Source organism: Fulmarus glacialis, unplaced genomic scaffold (assembly GCF_000690835.1).
Source record: "Fulmarus glacialis isolate BGI_N327 unplaced genomic scaffold, ASM69083v1 scaffold14372, whole genome shotgun sequence".
Taxonomy (NCBI): domain Eukaryota; kingdom Metazoa; phylum Chordata; class Aves; order Procellariiformes; family Procellariidae; genus Fulmarus; species Fulmarus glacialis.
In genome coordinates this window covers 1-21,163 of record NW_009196011.1, presented here as the reverse complement: position 1 = coordinate 21,163, position 21,163 = coordinate 1, and the positions used below count along the sequence as shown (strand labels likewise).

At 35.0% G+C, this 21,163-nt stretch overlaps 1 protein-coding gene across 1 annotated transcript; it reads right to left on the bottom strand.

Annotated features, from left to right (window-relative positions):
* Positions 1-811: 811 nt before the first annotated feature.
* On the bottom strand, positions 812-20,136 carry ARNTL2 (aryl hydrocarbon receptor nuclear translocator-like 2; the record flags this gene model as incomplete). Its single annotated transcript, XM_009572062.1, has 12 exons — positions 812-1,458; positions 2,769-2,877; positions 4,541-4,628; positions 10,295-10,403; positions 11,218-11,273; positions 12,435-12,585; positions 13,180-13,286; positions 14,219-14,459; positions 16,121-16,264; positions 17,088-17,205; positions 19,220-19,312; positions 20,057-20,136. Coding segments are annotated over 12 exons (1,433 nt in total), but the record flags the coding sequence as incomplete, so codon positions are not given.
* Positions 20,137-21,163: the final 1,027 nt, after the last annotated feature.

The window sequence follows — 21,163 nt, the reverse complement described above, 5'->3', positions numbered from 1 at the left end:
TAGTGTTAAAACAAATGCAGTAGTGCTTATGGTGGTGCCTGTGTTTAAATGTCTGTATCAAAAATATCAAATATCTTCAAATGCTTTCCTTTTGTTACCCGAATTAAAAAAAACAAACAGAAAAATTATGCTTTTATGATATATAATCGATGCAAAAATTTGTCTAAACCTTTAATACTAGAGATAAAAAGATCCACTTTATATATTAATGCTATATTGTTCTAATACAACCTATTAAGTGCCATGTTCTTGAGTAATTTGCTGTAACTGCGATACAATTTTTGCAAAAGCTGTCCCCCAAAAGAATATCATCCTATATAGCATTTACTTACAGACAGCACTATATTTACACAAATATTTTAAAAAGTCACAGACTCAAGCAATAGAAAAATCACCCTAATCTCTCCAAAACCATAGAGACTATAAAAGATACTGTAGAATTTTAAGATTTTTTCCACTAATAGACAGTGCTAGCCTCACTCTGGAACCAAGGCAATCTCTCCAAACTTCTCTAGTGATGAGACTGAAGTGCTTTATTACAGTTATAGCATTACTTTTCTTAGGTTCTATGCACTGCCCCTCTAATAATATATTACAAATAATACAAAATAGTAATTAAGATTTTGTTGCTCTTTTCTTATACCCTTATCATGTTTGTGTACTGGGGAAGTGACTATTTTTCTCAAAACATTCTCCTCTGATTGTTATGGTGATCTAATTCAAATCCTTGCTCCCAGAACTATATGCTTTATTTTCACTTTTGACTACAAAAACTGCACTTCTGAAAAGCGCAAGGAATCACAAACTGCATCATTTGAGAATTACAATACCTTATTGTACAACTGTAGTGTGTGCAAAACATAATTTCAATGAAATTTAATAGCTACAAATATTCTTAAAGTGTGTAAGTACAGTAGGTTCTACAGAAAGTAACATGGATAATCAATATTCTACCATTTGAAACAAAAACAATAAATACAAGTTTAAGTATTAAAACTAAGAAAAAAATATTCCTGCACATTGTACAGTACCTTTTGGTTAAAGCTTCTTAGCAAAAATATAGTAATGTGTTTTAAGCATTCCAGTTACAGATGGTTCAATATTAAAATTTCAAGGTTTCCCCATCATGAAAAAAATATTGCATTTTTCCGTAGGTGCAGCAGAAACTGTCTCTCTCTGAACACGGCTTCAGTCTTTAAAAATATATAGACAGTAAGTATGAATTCAAATGAAATATTAAAAAATTATAATACAGTACTGAGGATGTACGGTTGTTGTGCATTACAGATTTTACATTCCTTCTTATTTTGAAAAAGCAAAACTAGAGAGCCCATTGTATATCACTGAGTTCAGCTGGATCCCCAAGTCCTCCATCAGCCTCCAAGTAATTCATAAGAGCCGTCATAGCAGTGTCATCATTTTCACATATTGCATCAAAGTCCAGCTGAGAATTACCACCTATAAAATTATTAAAACATTAATGTATGCACTACAAAGCATGAACTTTCAACACATACTTGTTTTTAAAAAGCACCTTCCTTTGAAGTCAAGGCAAACATTTACATGTAAACGTTAAAAAAAAAATAAAATCAAGTAATAGAAATAATGGCTGTCCGTAGACTGTTATAAGGGCATATATAACTTGATTTAAGAAGACTTATGTCTTGTCATACATTGGACTACCTCCAACTGCTAGCTAATAAAACTTGTATCCATGCAGTGAAGTTCATGTCACTGAAGTACAAAACTGCTTTCTACTTTATGTCACCTTAGTGGGAAACACAATCATGTACCTGAATTCTCATCTGATGTACTATGCCGGATGAACTCCTGAAACAAGTTACTACATGTTAGCTCTAGAAATCAACACTATACCCTTGCCTTTAACAACAGTAAGGTGAAATGCTTTAGCTCAAGTACCAGTGAAAAACACTTCCTTGCCTAGCTTTGATAAATGTTGCTGGGTTTTTTATTTATTTTTTTATTTATTTTCTTCCAAACCCTTATTTGAGGATCAGCTTTTTTTGCCCTTTAGGGTTTTTTCTTTTTATATAAAGGTCTCATACCTAAACTGGAAGAGAGCCGTAGGTTATAAATAAATAAATAAATAAATAAATAAAGCTCTAGAAACTGAAATAAAAGAGGGAGACTGAGAAGTTTCTAAGAGCTGAAACACAGGATGAGCATAAACATTGCTTTTATAGCACTTTGCCTTTTACGTTAAAAATAATACAACGACATTCTTCTCTTACAGGGTCAGGGAATCCTATATCCAGACAAACTGCTGCCTTAGTGCATGCTTGAAGGAGGGGAAAGAAAAAAGAAAAATTTCCTTCTGAAACATTTTGACTAGCCCTTTGTATTGACTATTCATAGCTTGCAGTTAAGTCAGAGAGAAAGTGCTAAAAGAACTATAGTTCACAAATTACAACCAGTTCCCTTACATTGCACTGAAATACTTTTCCTTACCCATCTCTCTTTCCTGGAGAGAGAACTAGTAAGTACCTAATTAAAACTGTGGTATGAAGAATGCAATGGTAAACTTCTGTTACAGGATGTTATTTTTGTCATGACAGTCAATCACTGATCAAATTTTGCTATTTGCCTTCCAGTGATAACACATCTGTTTTAAGAGTCCTCTCATCTCAAGAGAGTCAAATCTCTTTACAATTTATACATGGTTGTAAAGTGGTGCACTCAAAAATTACACCATTTATCAGAAATGTCTTTCCCTGAAACGCCCAAAATATCCGCAAGAGAAATCTTACTGAGGAGAGGTTCATTATTGGGAAATGGAATAGCACGCTGGTTTTGTTCTGAAGTCTCTAGAACTTCTGTTTCTGAAGGACATAACTGAATCATCTCTTTATTTGGCACCTGAAAGAACAGAAATAGTAAAAGAGACAGAATTAAATCCCAAATTAAATCACATTTATCACATTACAGAAACATTATAAATCGCTGTCAACGAATTAAGAACTAAACAGAGTAAATGAAAAATATGCATCAACAGGCAGATCTACTGCGTTTTAAAATAATTTTTTTTTAGAAGTTCACATAGCACTGGACTTGGCTTAAATAAAAAGTGTTACTTACACATCTTTCAAAGGTACTTCACAGTGATGGCATCTGCTTTATTGAGGGTCTAATTCAATATTCAGCAAATAAATCCTGCACAACAAACTGCACTGGTATATACTTTCCATGTCTAGTACCATAAACTACAAATTCCCAGTGACATCATGTTTGTCAATGTCGACACATTCTAGCTAAAAGATAAAAAAAAGACCCTCATACCTCCCATGTTCTATATGCATTAAACCATATGAATTATAAACTTGTACCTTTTCTATTATTTTGCATCTTGTTACCATCATGATAAAAATCTACATAGTTTTAAATTACTTTTTGCACTTCAGAAAAATGAGACTACCAACAATAGAGATGGAAATCATCCTAACCCAAACATATCAGAAAAAAAATCTGTTTGTTTTTTTTTCATTTGTTTCATGTAACACATACATGCAATTTAGCAGGATAGATTTCTTGGGTTGCCTGACTTGTGTATATTCTGTTACAAAATTAATAAAGTTGAAATGCTTTACAAAAGCATTTTAGGAACAAATGGGATACCAAAGCACAGAATAAAGAAAAACCTTCAATGAATACAATGAAGTTATCCTTACGATGAGATGCTGCATGAATTAGAGAGTTCAGTATATGTAAGTCAACCAACTCTTAGGAAGAAAGACCTGCAGTAAGGCAGGGGAGAACTGATCATAAAAAAGGCAGGAAGCCGAAACAATCCCTAGTCCAGAATAGTATTGTTAGGAAATGAAAATTGCAATGGGAAGATAAACTGTCTTTAAATGGAAAGAAATTTACATTCAAAGAAGTGCTGATGGAGAAGTAAATGTTTGTTCATACGGTGCACAATATACAACATACGATATACTTAGGTAAAAAAATATGTTAGTTATTCCATAGCTATGGTCAATAACTATGATAGTTATAGTTTGTGGTGTTACCAGCACTACTAGATTAGCAAAACAGCACATTCTATTGATTTTTAGAAGACTACTGAAATACCTTCAAAGTAAAAATTTTAGATTTTTAAAAGGGTCTTCAAGAACATTAAGATTAAAAGTACAAGTGAGAGAAAACAAGAACTGGTATTCTATTTAGGTTGTCAAACTGAACAGGTGGAAATACTTTTACTCTCTGACGGTTATTTAGCAAGAGTTTTAATGCAATTCCAAATCCAGAAGAGTCCTCATCACACGAATCACACTCATATTTAGCATATTTGTAGAGCTTCAACAGCCCCTTAAGGCTTGAACTGATGCCCCTGTAAATGAGGCTGGGACTTCTGCTGCTGTCACATCTCTCAAATGACTTTCACAGCTGCCAGGTAGTTGGCAATACCTTACACATTCTCTCACAAACACACAAGTCAGGGTAATTTGGTTCAAACATAGGCTTTGAGCTATCTGACATTAACCTTTTACTTTTAGATTTTTACAGGCAGTGACATACTCACATTACTGCAGTTTACAGTTAAAGCTGGAGAAGGTGACTTTCTCAAGAGATGTGATGGACTTAACTCCCCAGATGGTGAAGAATGCAACCTAAAATTGTATATATTTAGTTGATTTACCAAGTCACATTGATCATAAACTGAAAAATAGCCTGTGTTGCAGAACCCACCAGACCTCCCCAGTGATGAAGCACGAGCCAGCTAATCTGAGACAATGTTGTCTTAAATTCTCCTGAAGATTCTAAATTCTCCTGCTCCAAGTTTTGATAACACAAAAAACAGAAGAGATCAATAAAGGCCATGGGTCATAATTACTTGATCACACTTTTATTTTTCTGTTGAATCACCAGCACTGACAGACCAAAGAGTAACAGGTTTCAGGATTATGCACACGAGGACAAATAGGTACATTTCAAATACATACAGAATACAGACAACATAAGGAAGTTCTGCTAAACAGTGGAGGCAAAACAACACATCCTTCTAATGCTCCCTGTACTATTATTTTATTATACCTGTCTTTCCATATTTTCCTAAAATTCCAACTAAAAGTAAAGACCACTTGTTTGTTACTAGCATTCTTTGAGGTACTGCTCATCCTCCCTCACCAAACATGCTAGTTATGAAACTAACAGTGAAAATGTCATACCAGGGCCCTTTGGACAGCTTGCTCCCATCTCCCCCTGCTCTTCCTGACTCTCAAAGCACAAGGCTATAGAAGAATTGGGGCACTCTGGATGCTTCTGTTCCATCACTTTCACAGATCCAAAATGTGATAAGGGATTGGAGGAAAGAGAGAAAATGGGTGAATAAACAGCCTGTCTTAAATAAGTCGAGTTATTTGTGTGGAATACTTGTTAGTTCCCTACATTCCAATATCCAATGCGCCACTTGATAAGCAGTACTGCCATTTCTGAAAGCTGGGACAGAAACTCCAGACTGAATAGATTTACAGCATTGCCGTAACTGAAATGATCATTCATCAGATGCTAATTCAATTCAGATATGCTTGTAAATAGAGCTGTAGGCATAGTCCTGAAATTTTTAAAAATACTTGGTGATGCCTGATGCACAGCTTGAAAACCATCTGTGTCTTACTGATATTAAAAAAATGCAGAGAGCAGATTCAGGTAGTAAATGCACTCATCCTTTTGGATTATGTTTGTAGTCACAAAGGTATTTGATGAAAAACAGCTGGTGTTAGCCTCTGTTGATCACACTTTTGTGTAATTTTGATTGCCTCAGTGTGTGCAAGATAGTAACTTGATTTCATACAAAAGAAAAATGAAGAAATAGCATGAAGTTCTACTCTTTGGCTGGAAAGAAATACAGCATTGTTCTCAGCAACGATTCTGGAAATGTGAACTACATCTGGGTGCAAGCAACCACATCCAGACATCTCCAGAAACAGTCAGTTGTTACTGATAAGGCCTTCAATGGCCAATTGTATTTGTGAACGCCTCTTCCTCTTATAGAGATAAAACCTAGTTTATTTTCCCCCAAGACACAGGACTGTAGGATGAATATGATTCCAGAGATCCCAGTTACACAGTGCAACTGCTCCCTTCCATAGCTGGCTTCTTTTCAGAACTGCCCTTCCTTTGGACACAGAGTTTACCTTATTCTGCGTGACTTTGCTCTTAATCTTTTCTTTCACCTGCATAGTAACTTCTTGGGCTATGAGTTTCAGCACAAGTATATTTCTCCATTTCCAGTGTCCATGGACAACTAAGATGACTGAAACAAACACACCGGCACAAAACTAAAATGGCTCAGATCACTGTGGCTGATGAAGCTGGCAAGCAAAACATTTTTCCTTTCAAAATCTTGTGACATTCAGTCTATTAGTTGAGAAATAAGATGACTGTTCCCAAAGAAAGCAACATAACATTGTTTCATTTACTAACCAGCGTTCAAGACGTGAACATAACCGGGAAAAACACTAAGTTCAATCAATGACTTGAAGAATAAGACTACCTGATGCAGCTTCTTGAGGTGTGTGCTCATCACTGCCAGCACTTTCACAAATATTTGTCCTGGAAAGTAGTTCTTTGAATCCAGAACTTGCAGTTTTTTATTTCTCCTAGCAGGCTCGCTTTTTAAATTACAAGCATGTCTGAACTATCTGTGATCTTCCTGAAAAGATGTTTTGGTAAATCAAACAAACTGGGGTAAACATCCTGCTGCCTTAAACTGCTGCTCCATAAATAAGTAAAGTCATGCTTTACTTGTATGATAAAATCAAGACATCCACAAAATTAATCTCTGACAGATAGAGAGGTATGCATCATGAGCTTCAAGCTTATGACAGGCAGACAGACAGAAAGAAAATTATGGCAGTGTTAATATTATGGAAGCTGAACTTTTTGATAAATAAGCTCAATTTCTGTAAGGTCTGTAGTGGACTAGAAAAATCCATTCTTCTTTTGGGATCAGGAAGGATATGAAATAATAAATATTCCTCTGAAATATCCCTAAAGAGGCCTCAGTCATACCTGCCTCAACTGTACAGCCGAATTCCCTTTAAACAGACTTAAAAAAAACCCACCTCTTACAAAAAAAATTCCCCAATTGGGGAGATTAATTCAGTACCATAATCTCTTCTCCAAATTCCACAATTCTGTCTGCTGTAATGGATTCTTCTGTTTCCCAAGATTAAAACAGATAGACTTTGCTCTGCTGAACTGTCACAGAAGAGGAGTAATGGTTTGGTTTGATCTTCATACAAAGCTCACAAAATTTCCCTCTGTTTCTTAGGAAGATACTGCTCCTGAAACTATTGCTTCTGTAACAATATGAAGAGAGAGCATTGCTTGTGGTTCTTAAAAACACAAATACCAGAACTTTCAAGGGATAGGTTTGAAGAAAACTTTCCCAGGAATGCATTCATTCTTTCATCATCCAGCAAATTCATTATTCATCTACTTAATAAACTGGTTTCCTTAAACTGGTAACATGTATGCTCACATGGATGAGCATTTTCAGCAAAGGTCAGGTGATCTCAAACAAGAACATCACATTGAGCTGACTGAAGTGTCTAGAACAAGAGTCAAATTAAGCTCTTGGGTCATGCCTGGATATTAACCATCAGAGATGAGAACTTTCGCCAACTTACTTCAGTCTTCAGAAAGATATAATAAAAAGTGACTCTCCTTCTCTCTGTAGGTGGTACTGATGAGAGGATATTAACAATGGTATTACCAAAATGTAACATCCCATCTTTGCTGTTGAGGATATCAATCCTTTTTTTGTTGCCAGTGCTTTTCCTCCTCGTTGCTGGATAATCCCAGTAACCTGCCAACGTGCTGTGGGATGGATTTTTTTTTTTTTTTTTTGAAGTAGCAATCTTTTCATCCCATCACAATTGAAGTGTTTATTCTTTTCTTCCTTTCACTGAAAAGGAATGATTCCCTGTGCAATTTGACTATTCTAGTAAAGGGATGTGACTTCATCTTTGGAAGGTGATTCCAAAATACTGGAAACAGTAAGAAACATCTACCACTGTCACTCATCACACTCTTACGCTCTGACCATAGTTTTTACTGTTTCAGACAATTAAATACTATCTTCTGATGAAGAGACAGCTGAGAAGACAACCACATTGTGAAAGATAATATGTAACCCTGGACTTCAGCATGGATTTATGAAGAGGAAATCACACCTAACCAACCTGACAGCCTTCTACAAGGAGGTGACTAGTTCAGTGGACGAGGAGATAGCATTGGGTGTTATTTACTGCGACTTTAGTAAAGCTTTTCACACTGTTTCCCATAACATCCTCACAGACAAGCTGATGAGTCAGACTACTACTGAAACAGCAGAAGCTGACTATGCTATGGCATATCAATGTATGTGTAGATTGGAGGACAAGAGGCTGGAGCGCAACCCTGCAGAAAGAGATCTGGGGGGTTTGGTTGATGGTAAGCTCAATGTGAGTCAACAATGTGCCCTGGTGGCCAAGAGGGACAATAGTATCCTAGGGTGCATTAAGCACAGTATAGCTAACTGGTCGAAAGAAGCAATTGTCCCACTAGACTCAGCATTAGTGTGGTCTCACCTCGAGTACTGTGTGCAGTTTTGGGCTCCACAATATAAGAAAGGTATAAAAATATAAAATGTGTCCAAAGGAGGGCAAGAAAGATGGTGAAAGGACTATAGGGCATGACTTATGAGGAACAGCTGAGGATTTGTTCAGCTTAGAGAAGAGGAGAATGAGAGGTGACCTCATTGCTGTCTACAACTTCCTTATGAAGGAGAGCAGAGAAGGAGGTGCTGATGTCTTCTCTTTGGTGTCTAGTGATACGACATGGGGAACGGCTTAAAGCTGTATCGGGGAAGATATTAGGAAAAAGATTTTCACTGAGAGGATGGTCAAGCACTGGAACAAGCTCCCCAGGGAAGTGGTCATGATCCCAAGTCTGTCAGTGTCCAAGAAATGTTTACACAACACTCTTAGATATATGGTTTAACTTTCAGGTTGCCCCATGTAGAGTCAGGAGTTGGACTTGATGATCTTCATGGGTCTCTTCCAACTTAGGATATTCTACGATATGAAACTATTCCTTATACCTCTACCATTGTTGCCAAAACTGGCATACTTTTTCTTGGAAGATTTAATATTACTACTCTTTCAGGTCCAGTTGCAAAAGTGCCAGTGGAAAGAACTATATGGAACCTTGGAACACACTGCTCTGCAGACACAAAAAAATTCTTGGCATTCCTTTACCTGGAACTGGAAGTATAAGATCTAAAGTCTGAGGAACTGCTTCATTATCCAAAGCTAACACTTAAATAACTTGTCCTGTGCTGATGAGATAATAGTACCTAAATTATCCTAAATTTGACCTTAACAAAAGTGGTTGGACCTTCTGATGAAGCCTTAATCCCTGAAAGAGTTGTGATGAAAACAGACTTTTTCTGTGCATGTGCATCCCAAAGTCCTGGAATTAGCTGGCTCAGAGATTTCTTAAAAAATGTTCTTAGACAACAAGCACTGATACAGTGCAAACGGACATAGAGTAATAACCTCCCCCTCTATAAGCAGGTCAGGCACCACTGTGGGTGCATGAGACAAAAAATACATACGGGTATCTTCACATTAAAATGATGTTTCTTCCTTTCAAATTCCTTCGCTATGCTGTGTACCTGCTAAAACTAGTTAGTTTTAAAACGGTCAATCTTTAATTAACAATTTTAATCTTGTATGCATTCCCATTCGGAATGACACAGTGAGGTTTTTTTTTTAATCTATGGCTGGGTACTGGGAAGGAATTATGCTATCACTTTAGTCTATGTTCAGGATAATCAGGACAGGGACAAGACAGGCTACTAAAGTGCTCCACTGGGGACTGTTTCAAAGAAAGTTCTGCTAGCAGAGTGATGCTATCAGAAAAATATAAACGCTACTCACAGACAACTGATTTTCCATTCCCAAATGGTTTATCTACCCATTTCAACATCATGTGAAGAAGCTGCATCACAGTAACACTTTTGAAGTCATAATTAAACAATACTTTCATTAACAAAGGAAATTGCATGCCCAGAACAAAACTGTTTATCAACACCAGTGATGTGTTCTGCCATGCATGAGACTAACATTAGATTATAATTGGTATCCCATAATGTCACTGCTCAAACTAAAACATTTTATACATATAACACAATAAAAATGAAACTTGAACAACCCCCACATAATCACGTATAACTCTTCTCTATCTTTACTTAAAAGCCTAATGTATGATGTTAAGCATCTATTACCTTTGCAATTCTAATATTTCATTTGCAATTTCGGTTCCTATACTTCCAGCACCAAGAACTGTTCCAGAGGACATTCCAGGTACACCTACTAAAGACTGTTTTACAGCATCTACAGTTAAAAAAAACCAAAATAAAACCTTAAATTTGTAGCAGTTTCATTACGCAGCAAGGAACAATCACCTCAAGGATTCATTTTAAAGTGGTTTTTGTTCTATATCTCTTATTTTCAGAAATTAAATTCCTTAAAACACTAACTCATGGGGGAGGGTCTTGTAAGTCTATATTTGAAATATAAAGATAAGTGAATAATATATTTGTGAAAATTGCTGATCTCCAGTAATGAAATCAGCTTTAATCATCAACACCTCGTCTCTCTCAGAGAGAGACGCAAAACACATGAGAAAAAAACCCCTGGATTTTTCACAAATGGAAATCAGTTATTAAAAAGAACAATTTCAAAAGCAAAAATAAAAAACCTTATAGCAAGATGACAAAACAGCATGTAGAAATTGGAATCTATGCATAGCAGAAAAATATTAACAAATATATATCAATATCAGTATCACCCTATATCCTACAGGTAAACTCAGATAGTACAATTGCATTTCTTCAGAAAACCAGGCATAATATGTAAAGGGTCTGTGACAGAAGCATAATATCCTGTCAACCAAAATCCTAGTAGAAGCTGCTAGATGGAAAAGATATGCTATAAGCCCTTCTGATCACAGTTATGTGAATGATACGAATTAGGACGCTGTGAGTAACTCGAAATTGTCACCAGAATTAATTTAATTAATTTTTAAAAATTAATCCTTCCTTGTACAACAACCTAGAATAAAAAAATTCCTGGATTGAATAAATCTAAAATTGTAATGGATTGATCAGGAGATGCACCTATGATAACTGTAAGAAGCAACACTTGCCTTCTGCAGGCTGGGAACCGTGGGGGACCTGTTCTTCAGCTGACTCGTTATGACCTCTGAGATTTAAATGAATAAAAAAAACCAAACAAAGCAATCAGCAAGTTTTTCAAAGGCAAAGTGTGGCATATTTATGTTTGATTTCAATACTTTACACAGAGAAAAACAAACATCCTCAAACCAGTAAAAAAAAAGAGATATTCCTCACGTTTCAATGTTCAATCCTTTGTACTGTTGTTTCTGAAGCACTGGGTGAAATATTAATTTCTACTTATTCTCCAAATAAAGAAGAAAGGCCAATATAGTTGTCTGTGTTCCATGACAGGAGAACAAGGCTACCATTTTTACTCCTAGGAGGGAAACCAGTTAACCACAAATGACTGCTACAAGGACAGGTCAGTGGCTACCTTCTGCCAGCAGCTGCTGCCTACCTTCCCTCCTCTAGACAGCTGCAGACACCCAGATGTCCAGGGGAGGCAAAAGTAGCCTTTGGCTGCTGGACAGCATACACTGTCTTAACTGCTCTTCTGTCTTCTTGAGGAAAAAGGACATGGGCAAAATAGGTGGGTGATGTTGACTTAAGACATGAACCAGCTACAGAACGGGTAAAGGGCGCCCTTGACAACTTGGTTTAATGGAAATAAAATCCCCTCTGTCCCGCTTCTCAAAAACCCAGTCATTGGCAAAGATCCTCAGTATCATTGGAACAATCCAAATTATATCTTGATTGCAAGGCACACAGAATAAAAAAGAAGAATTAAAAATAAAGAACGAAGAATTAAACACACACGTTTACTGTCTCACGGGCTCCTCCCTTGCAATCAGTTTGGAGAATATCTCTTTGTCCTGCCTTGCATTTCTACAATCTATCAATTATGCTTCTCCACATTCTGACATATGGTAGGTATGAATAAATTTCCATTTATTCATATCTGCTTTTCTTAAAAGATCCTTCCTTTCCTCCTTTAATAAGAAACTCTTTCACCTCATTTTTTATACCAGAAATAGCACAGTTTTCAGAGTGAAATCCATGACTTAAGCCTGAAATAAAAATAATTGGTAAATGCAAAAAAATGTCTTCCAGGTTACGCAACCACTTTTTGTGCAGTGTTGATATTTTCTGGTCTCGTTCTGCTTCTTAAACAGGTTGCTTCCTGTTAAAGCTAACGGTAATTAGGACAAAAAAAATAACATGGGAATTCATATAATGAATTACTTACAATACCACAGTGTTGTTTGATACAATGTACTCCAGTTCTTTGGTCCACGGATTCATGAAACTAAACCACTGACTCTTTAAAGTAACAAAAGTCCCATCTTTTGCTCTAAATTTGTAGGAATTTGTAAATACTTTTTCTTTATTCTGCAGCACTAGATAAGAAAGGAAAGCTGTAATCACCATATTTATACTTAGAAAAATAAAGTTTTAAAAAAAAAAAAATCTGTTTTATAGCATCATAAAACCAAAATGTTTTTGATTGCCAGAAATACAAATTAAATGCCAGAACAACTGACAGGACAGGACCCCTGCTAAAATCAAACTACAGTTTCAGCAATGTTATTAAACTTCAAAGCCCAAGTACCAAGTTTCTGCAAACCACTAGTAGGGAGACTCCTGACTTGGTGAACTTTCATAATCAGTGTCTTTAATTACATCATTAGGCACATTTGCTCTTCAGGACTCCCTCCTCATTCTTATAAAGAATTGAAGCAGGGGCTTGAAAGAAGCATTAACATTATTCCCTTGGGATTAAAGCACTGCACCAAGATCCAAGACAACAGAAGTTTCTCCCTATTTTTATTACAAGCTTTATGCAGGCATGTCTTAATGCAGATGTAGAAAAGGACAATGCTAAGATTGTTTAAGTTTATTAATTCTCAGCTTACGATTTTTTGATTTGTACTGTTCTCACACAGCAGTTACGTGTAGTTATATGTAGTTTGGGAGGATCAATTATTTTGTACCTTCTTTATGTTTTTCAGCTAGATGATTGTGATCATCTTGATGGCAGTACTCGTAACAAGAAGTTCCTAGAAGCTCTTGTGGCAGATACCCTAAAATTGCTGTTGCACTGTTAGAGATAAAAACATGAACTACAGTGGATTCAAACAATTGCAAAGCTTGTTTTCTTCAGTATCAGATAAAGCAGAAAATTAATATTTAAAGAAATAGATGCTTGTGTTCATGTTTGGGAAAAAGATATAGCATTAGTATAGCTCTACAACAACAGGAAATACTACTCACTGCAAATTATCCATTTGCAATGAATGGCAGTTCAAAGACAAAACAACAGCGTTTAAACATGCAAACCACATGTACACACAAAATATTTATGATCATCAGGTCTCCCCATTTGCCAATCAGGGTACTGGTTACACATAATGAGTCACACAAAAAATTTAGTAGTTGAATTTTGCTCTGCCACTTTAAGGAATAGGTTTAAACTGACACTTTTAGATGAAAGACGACTGAATGCAATAAAAAACTTCCAGTGGCAATAATGAAATTCAAAATGCAAAGTGGTAACTCAGTCTATACAACAAATAAAAGTCTGTGTTAGAAAGTTCAGAAAATAGGAACTTAGCTTTTACTTCTAATGAAATCATTTGGTACCTCATTTAAATATAATGTATGTGTTCCAAATAGTAAGATTTTAAGTAATAATTTTTGGTTAAGTGTTTATTACTCAATTCATATGCATAGCTATGAAGCTCTAATTTAAGATTTTTCTTTATGAATAAGTACATCAGTTCATTTTACGACATATTTTAATCTTGCTAGCTCATCTTTTCCTATAGAACAATACACTTTTATACATTACATTTTACGTTTGACAAAAAACCAAAGCCCAAGTACTCAAAGATTCAGAATGAACTGCTTCCTGTGTATAGCACCTAGAAATTCTATTCTGTTTGAGAAATTACAGTTCTGACAGAAAGTATTAGAAAATTTAACTAGTGGTGTCATTTTCATTTTCTCTTCATTAAAGAGCAAAACGCTTACCGCTGATCTACATAAACAAATTTTCCATCCATGGCAAATCGTGTAACAAATTCTGTTGCTTTGACTTGTATCTCTCCACTCTTTTGTGGAACAATATAAGGGTGTAACCTCCCAATTGCAACAAGACAGTTAAAGTTACTACTGTCCTTTTCTACACCATTTTCCTCTTCTACTCCCACCTCATTAGGAGGCCAATTCTTCATATACCCAGTACAGTGAATGGTACAGTATTTTCTGTGATCTAATAAAAAGAAATGAAATAAAAAGCAGTTATGGTTCAAAAAGTAAACTGAATTACTTTTTTTTATTCTGTTCACCATGAGACCAGCTACTATATTTTATGCTTACCTACAGCAACTGTACAAGGCTATTGATAATTTTACAGAGTATTTTTAAATTAATTTTGTACTATTTCATTTTGGCTTACCTGGAGAGAGCATTTCTAACCCTATTAAGATTTAGGAAGGTAAATTATAGGTGTTGGCAGAAAAAAAATAAACCAACAGTCTGGTAACCCACAGATCACTTTCTCTTTATATAGTTTCATATGTATGGTAAATTAAAACAAACTAGAGAGGCACTCTGTAGCTTCCAAATCAATTTACCTGTTGTGAACATGATCTTAACATACGCTTCCTGCAATTGCTGAAAGAATCAGTCAAGAGAACAACCCAAAACAACCTAGCTTATTTTCTATTTATCTTAGGCTTCTGAATTCCTCAATTTTCTGTGAACACAAATATTTTAAAAGTCTTAAATTACAGCATACACTGTCATTTATTCCTAGGGCTGGTAGACTCTTTGCTGCCTATATAACATGCAAACACCCTCAAACGCATAGAGATGACATTATGTGTCCTACAATAACTATCTTTCAAAAAATTGCCAAAGTATTCTTGATATCTATATTCTGAACAAATTATGCTTTACATCGATTTGACTGCATTAACCCTATGAACTACGGAAAACATATAACAACTCTGTAAAACGAAAAACTGAGTTATCCTACTTGACTTTGTCAAAATTTCTCAGATTGTCAAGATGCCTTCCCTCAATACTGCTTTCCTGAGAAACATTTATACAAGTTAAATTCTTATCTCACCATGTTAGTTGGCATATCAAAGGGAAACTGAATTCTATTTACTTACAATGACAGACCTATTTTAAAATTTACTATTGTATGGTGTATCTCAACAGGTTACATTGAAAAACAAAAGTAGGAGGATTTTTTCAGGGTCAAACAATTTCAACACACCTTTGCAAAAATCAATACTGAAGTATTAAATAACAGCTAGAAATTACATTTAAAAAAGATCCATTCACTGAAAACTTGACAAGATCATACTGCTGTACAGGCGTACCAAAATATGAACTAAATTAAAATTATTGGAAAAATGAATGCAATTACACTGATAAATTAACTTTACTATTAAAAGCAAAAAAAAAAAGGAAAATTCATACTTTTTAAGTACACACAACACAAAAAGTAAATCAGAAAAAAAGTTGTTTTACTTGCTTTTTTTCCTTCAAAACAGTAGATTTTGCAGGCCTTATTCACAGTTCTCTTCAAGACATATGTTATTTAGTTTCATTCTTCTGATCTGCTCCCGTGCTTTCAAAAATTTCCCTGAGACTTCTAAAATTTGACTACAAGAGACCATGTGCTCCTAAACAGTCACTGTAACTCAGGTTCCTCCCTCCCTCTTTTCCAGGAGTGAATAGGGAGGAGAAAGAGTACAATTAGACTGTTTTTCAAAACGTGTCTCCAGTACATATTTACACTTCTCTACAGCTACTTTGTGAAGTCAGCGGTAACTACAAGGGTCACACTACCGACTCAGAACTTAAATATACCAAGTTTCAAGACAGAAAGCCCCCACTTCAACTACACTGTTTGAATACCTTTCTTCTTTGGGTTGGGCAAGCACTCCTTTTCTTCTTTGACTGTGGTCCTACTACATTTTATCCGACAGAAGAAGGAACGTCGAGCACCAGAATTCAGTCGAGCTGGTCCAGTTTGAAAATCTGTGTGTACTTGCAAGCCAGCTTACAAAAATTTAGTAAAGTAGTTAAAAAAACAAAATCCAACAATAAAACTTCAGAATACAAGGCCTTTTCTTCATTTTAGCTTCCAGCACATTCTGCTTACTCTTTAGTTGCCTAAATTTTGTCCTTACAATTAAAAATGAAAAAAGTCTAATAACTTAAATAGGGCAAAGAAAACATGACTATCACACAGATTTCAAAATTAAAAAGAACTACAGAACTATTTTTAAACCCTTCTTGATATTTTGCATGGTATTTTAATAAATATGCTTCATAAACTTTCAACTTCTATTTGGTACAAGGAAGAACTGCAAAGATGCTTATAAAAGCTAGCTATAAAATAGTGATTGGCTGCACAGTACATAACGTTTTCCATATTAGAAATAACTGTAAACAAAATAAGATTTGGTTAAATTAGGATTGACACTTAGCATTTTCAGAGAAGACAGTGATTCTTGATATTGAAGTATTTTATCCCATGTTCGACTACATCAGGTCTTTTGTATTGACAAGACCTATCAAATACAAGAAAAAAAAGTAGTATGCCTGGTAGGAAGAATGTCAGACCACATCTTGGTAAATGTTTAACAATGCAAATTTCAGTCATTCTTATTATCTAAAAGAAATTCTCTTCTGGGCTAGCTTTTAAACTGTAAGTGCATTCTAAGCAGCAGATAAGTATTCAAATATGTTTCATTCATAAAAATTATACCTCAAGTTTGTACATCCATGCACATACAAACACATGAATATGTCCTGCATAAATAACTAAATTTATTAACATCTCTCTAAAAAAATCTGAGCACGTTCAAATACGACTTACTTTTCCCATCTACGAGCTTCTCCCTAGGAGAGACATCCGAAAAAGAAAGTTGCTCCTTAACTTTTGCAACATCTTTTGGATGCAAGTAATCAAATAAACTTTGTCCAATTAAAGTGGCCTATTTAAAAAAAAAAAAAAAAAACAACACAAAAGACCAAAAGATATAAGAACCACATCGTTTCAGAACAGGACCCCATACATATTACTTATCTCAGAAAAACAACTTCCCACACCATTAAAAAAAGTCAAATACCACAGTTACTCTAAACATCAATATTTTGATCCACATTTAATTTGACATTGTTTAATATTATTTTTATAAAAACAGGGTAGTAAAAACATAATTTGTTACTTCCCCTTTGCAAAATAGCAGATTTAGTTGAATATTAAAAAACAGTTCTGTAAAACCAAATGTTTTATTTATGTACCTAATATGATTCCTGATCCTAGCCAAAGAAGGTTACGCACAAAATAACTCCACTCACAGATTATTGGGGCGGCGGGGAGATAGGGAAGTAGGAAGAAATATTCATGCTACCTAATGACTGAGCTCTAATTTGGTTGGACAAAATGGCACCACTGAGCCAAGAGCTGCCTGCAAGCAGGGGTCAGCTCATTTCAGCACTCCTTAGTAGGGGATATTTACAGGAATCTCTCTAGCTGGAATCCATTCAACCTGCTGACTCTGCTGATCCAAAGTAACTGGTCTGCTGCACTACTGCAGGCAGCACTACTTTCTTTTGAAACAAGGAATTCTCACAAAAGTGGGCTAGTTTGGGTTTTTTAATTGCTTACTTTCACCACAGCAGGTCAAATCAATGGGTAGAAAGGAGCTGGGCTGACAAGCAGTATTCTAGATTCAAATTGCAACTCATTTTGGATCCATGCCATTTGCTATGTGATCACTGCATTCATAAAGGGGAGCACTTTTCCAGTAAGCCAGAGTGAGAAATGGGTTTAATGAAAAGCTTCTAAGAAAGCAGGATAAACATACAGCCTCTTTCATTTGCCCAGTCCCCACCTAACCCGAATGCAAAGGCAAAATGCTGAGTGCCACTGAGAAAGGCTGGTAGCAGCCTTGACAAAATATATAGGTGTAACTGATAAGGCTGCAGGATGGGATTCATAACCTAGAATGATTCCCAAGTAAGATAATAAATTCATGGGTTAAGTCAGTCACGTTCTCTGAACCTCTTTGGCTGGAATAGCAAAGATCTTATAAGTCTGGAAGTAGGTATGTCTGATGTGAGAGACTCCAAAAGGTTCTTTTTAGTCCTTGAGTAAATTCAGTGTAGAAGTTTTTAAAAAAAAAAAAATCTGCTTTATGCTTGTTCCTGTAAAATGATGCATTTCACTTTAATTTAAAAAGAGATAGTTTTCTTTAAAAAAAAAAAATTACAAAAATCTATAAAACACAGTCCAGATTGGTTACCCTTCCATTTTGAAGAAAATGAACATAGCACAAATGGTTTCAAAGTTTTAGAAGTAGACAGATGGAACCACTAACTGTTTTAGCCTCTGTTTTTGGAACAGAAATCATAGATACATGAACAAGTTATCACGCCTTGATTATTTGTGGTAATTGTCCATGATGTTAAATGTCAACTAATGGAAGGTACTTACATTTTTCCTATTTCTCTTATTCTACAGGCTAAGCTAACTCACACTATATCAGCTTCCTTCAAGTTAAGAGCAAATACACAGATAGTTATTGTGGATGAGGTCATATGTAGTGCATCTGAGTGTAAAGGCCTTACCAAGGAAAGCTTTATTGAACCACCAATTTTCCTTGGCCTAAAAAAACCCCAAAAATAACTTCACCATTTAAAAGAAAATCTCTTGGAGATAGAAATTAGGACATCTTCAAATTATCCCTTCCTCTCAGACTAGCAGTTTTCTTAAAGATGATCAACTGAAATCTGGTGCTATTACTCAGGTCAGGAACACTGACTGTACTTGTAAATATTTAGTTCCAGGATATTCAGCCTTACTCTGAAGGAAGTTAAATCAGAGAAATTCCAAGAAATGATACACAAGGACTGTTTTTAATAATATACAATAAAATGGAAAAGTTTAGAAGTTTCTAAGAAAATGCAAAGTAAAAGCAAACGAAGAAACTCAGTTATAACCACCTGATCATAATTAAGTATTTTGCAAACTGATTCTGAGACAAACAGAATTTTTCCTCTGTTGCATCCAACCACAAATAGGAATCCATCTGCAGCCTGAAAATAGAAAGATACTGTCTTTAAAAACATACAATTAAAATATACAATAAATATTGATGACTACAAGAAGCACACTTTTAAATGTGAATTTTTTAATTAAATAAGTTACAAATCACACCAAAAAGCAATTAAGATTGCAAGGACCAAATCAGACTTTCAACTATAGACAGCTGAAGTTTCTTAAACACAGCTTTAGGAAAAGAGGCGGCCAGCTGCAAAACAGCTTAACTTGGGAGTCATCTTACAGATCTTGGCGAAGTCTGTTATTGCAGCAAAGGAAAAAGAAAATAGTTGCAAATGAGAAAGGGTAAAGGGGTGTGGGTATACGACGAAGTGCGAAAACAAGAAGAAAAATTTTCTTTCAGGTATTATTTCTGCATCTTTTTCAAAGTACATCTTTAAAAATTTAAATGGAGACCAAACAATTGCAAGTATATTTTTGTGTAATTAAAAGCATTCTGTATATTTGCATGCAGACTTCATTATCAACATAAAAAATGTTATGTATTAAATACGTGAACTGTATACAGATTTATTATCCGTGCTCACAAATCATCTTCTGTACCCTTTTATGAAAAAGTCTGTATAGTGTACAGCGTTAATAAATCAGTACTTATCAAGTACATCAAAGCACCTGCTTGAATAAAAAGATGGGGAAAAAAGCATTCTCCAACTAAAAACTCAAGTTAATGGCAAGCTTTAATAAGGACATCATTTAACTGAGAGTTTCCTTCCACTTACCCTAAGGATTAACTGTCGGAGCTCATCATCCTTTAAAAATGAAGGTTTATACCGGACTTCTGCATAGGAGCTAGTGGAACCTGGAAAACAGATTATTTGTAGACATAATGCCAAAAGTTACATTTTAAATTTACTTTTAACAGAGTTATACTTGTTTTGTATTTTATAAATTTTCTTCACAACAACAGCTGAAAAAAAAAAAAAATTAAAATTCTAAAAATATTAAAAATAAAAAACTTCATAAACATATGCTGGTAATGAATATGGGCACACAACCAGTTTTTTCTTGCCCTTTATTTAGCATAAACCAAGCAAACTTCTGTACAGATATCTTCAATGTACTACTATAGAAATGGTACCATGAGAACTGAATTTTCTAGAAACATTTTGCAGGTCTATTTCAGAATCCTTAATATTTGCTGAATCTGAATAATTCCAATGTTATCAATTGTCATGATTGAGTGCTTTATTAGTACTATATATCCAACAATCCAAAAACCACTCTATTGTAGTTAAATTTAATGTCTCACTAAATGTAATGAGACTGACTCACTACATTTACTGTTCTAGCACCCATTGCAAGTACTCTAAAATAATTTTTTAGCCATTACAAGCATTTCCACAACTACTTCTAGATTTTTTTTTAAGTAAATAGCAGTTGAACTTTCCAGCAAATTTCAGCATTCACTATAATTCCACATAGTATCTTGTATTTTCTTAAAGCATTTGTTTTAAAGATACATATAATAATAATATAATCCATGTGCTGGATGGAGTCCAGTTTTCATATCCTATTGTTAAAATACAGATGTTTGAGCTGCAGATGTCTCGTAGATGCTTGTTTAAACTGCAAGTGCAATTACTGCCCTGCTAATTTGTCACGTTATTTCTTTACGCAAAATTCTCAGCTTGCTTGGGCCAACAGGCCTCTAGAAATCCTTTCCAACCTACATTATTCTATGATTCTGTTACTGTCAGGTTCGTAGCATAATTCGTTTCCTACACTCTTTTGACTGAAGACTAATGGGGTTCTTATTAGATATGTTTATTCATAATCAATTTTCTTGCAATGCAGATAGATGTGGTCTACCTGGACTTTAGTAAAAC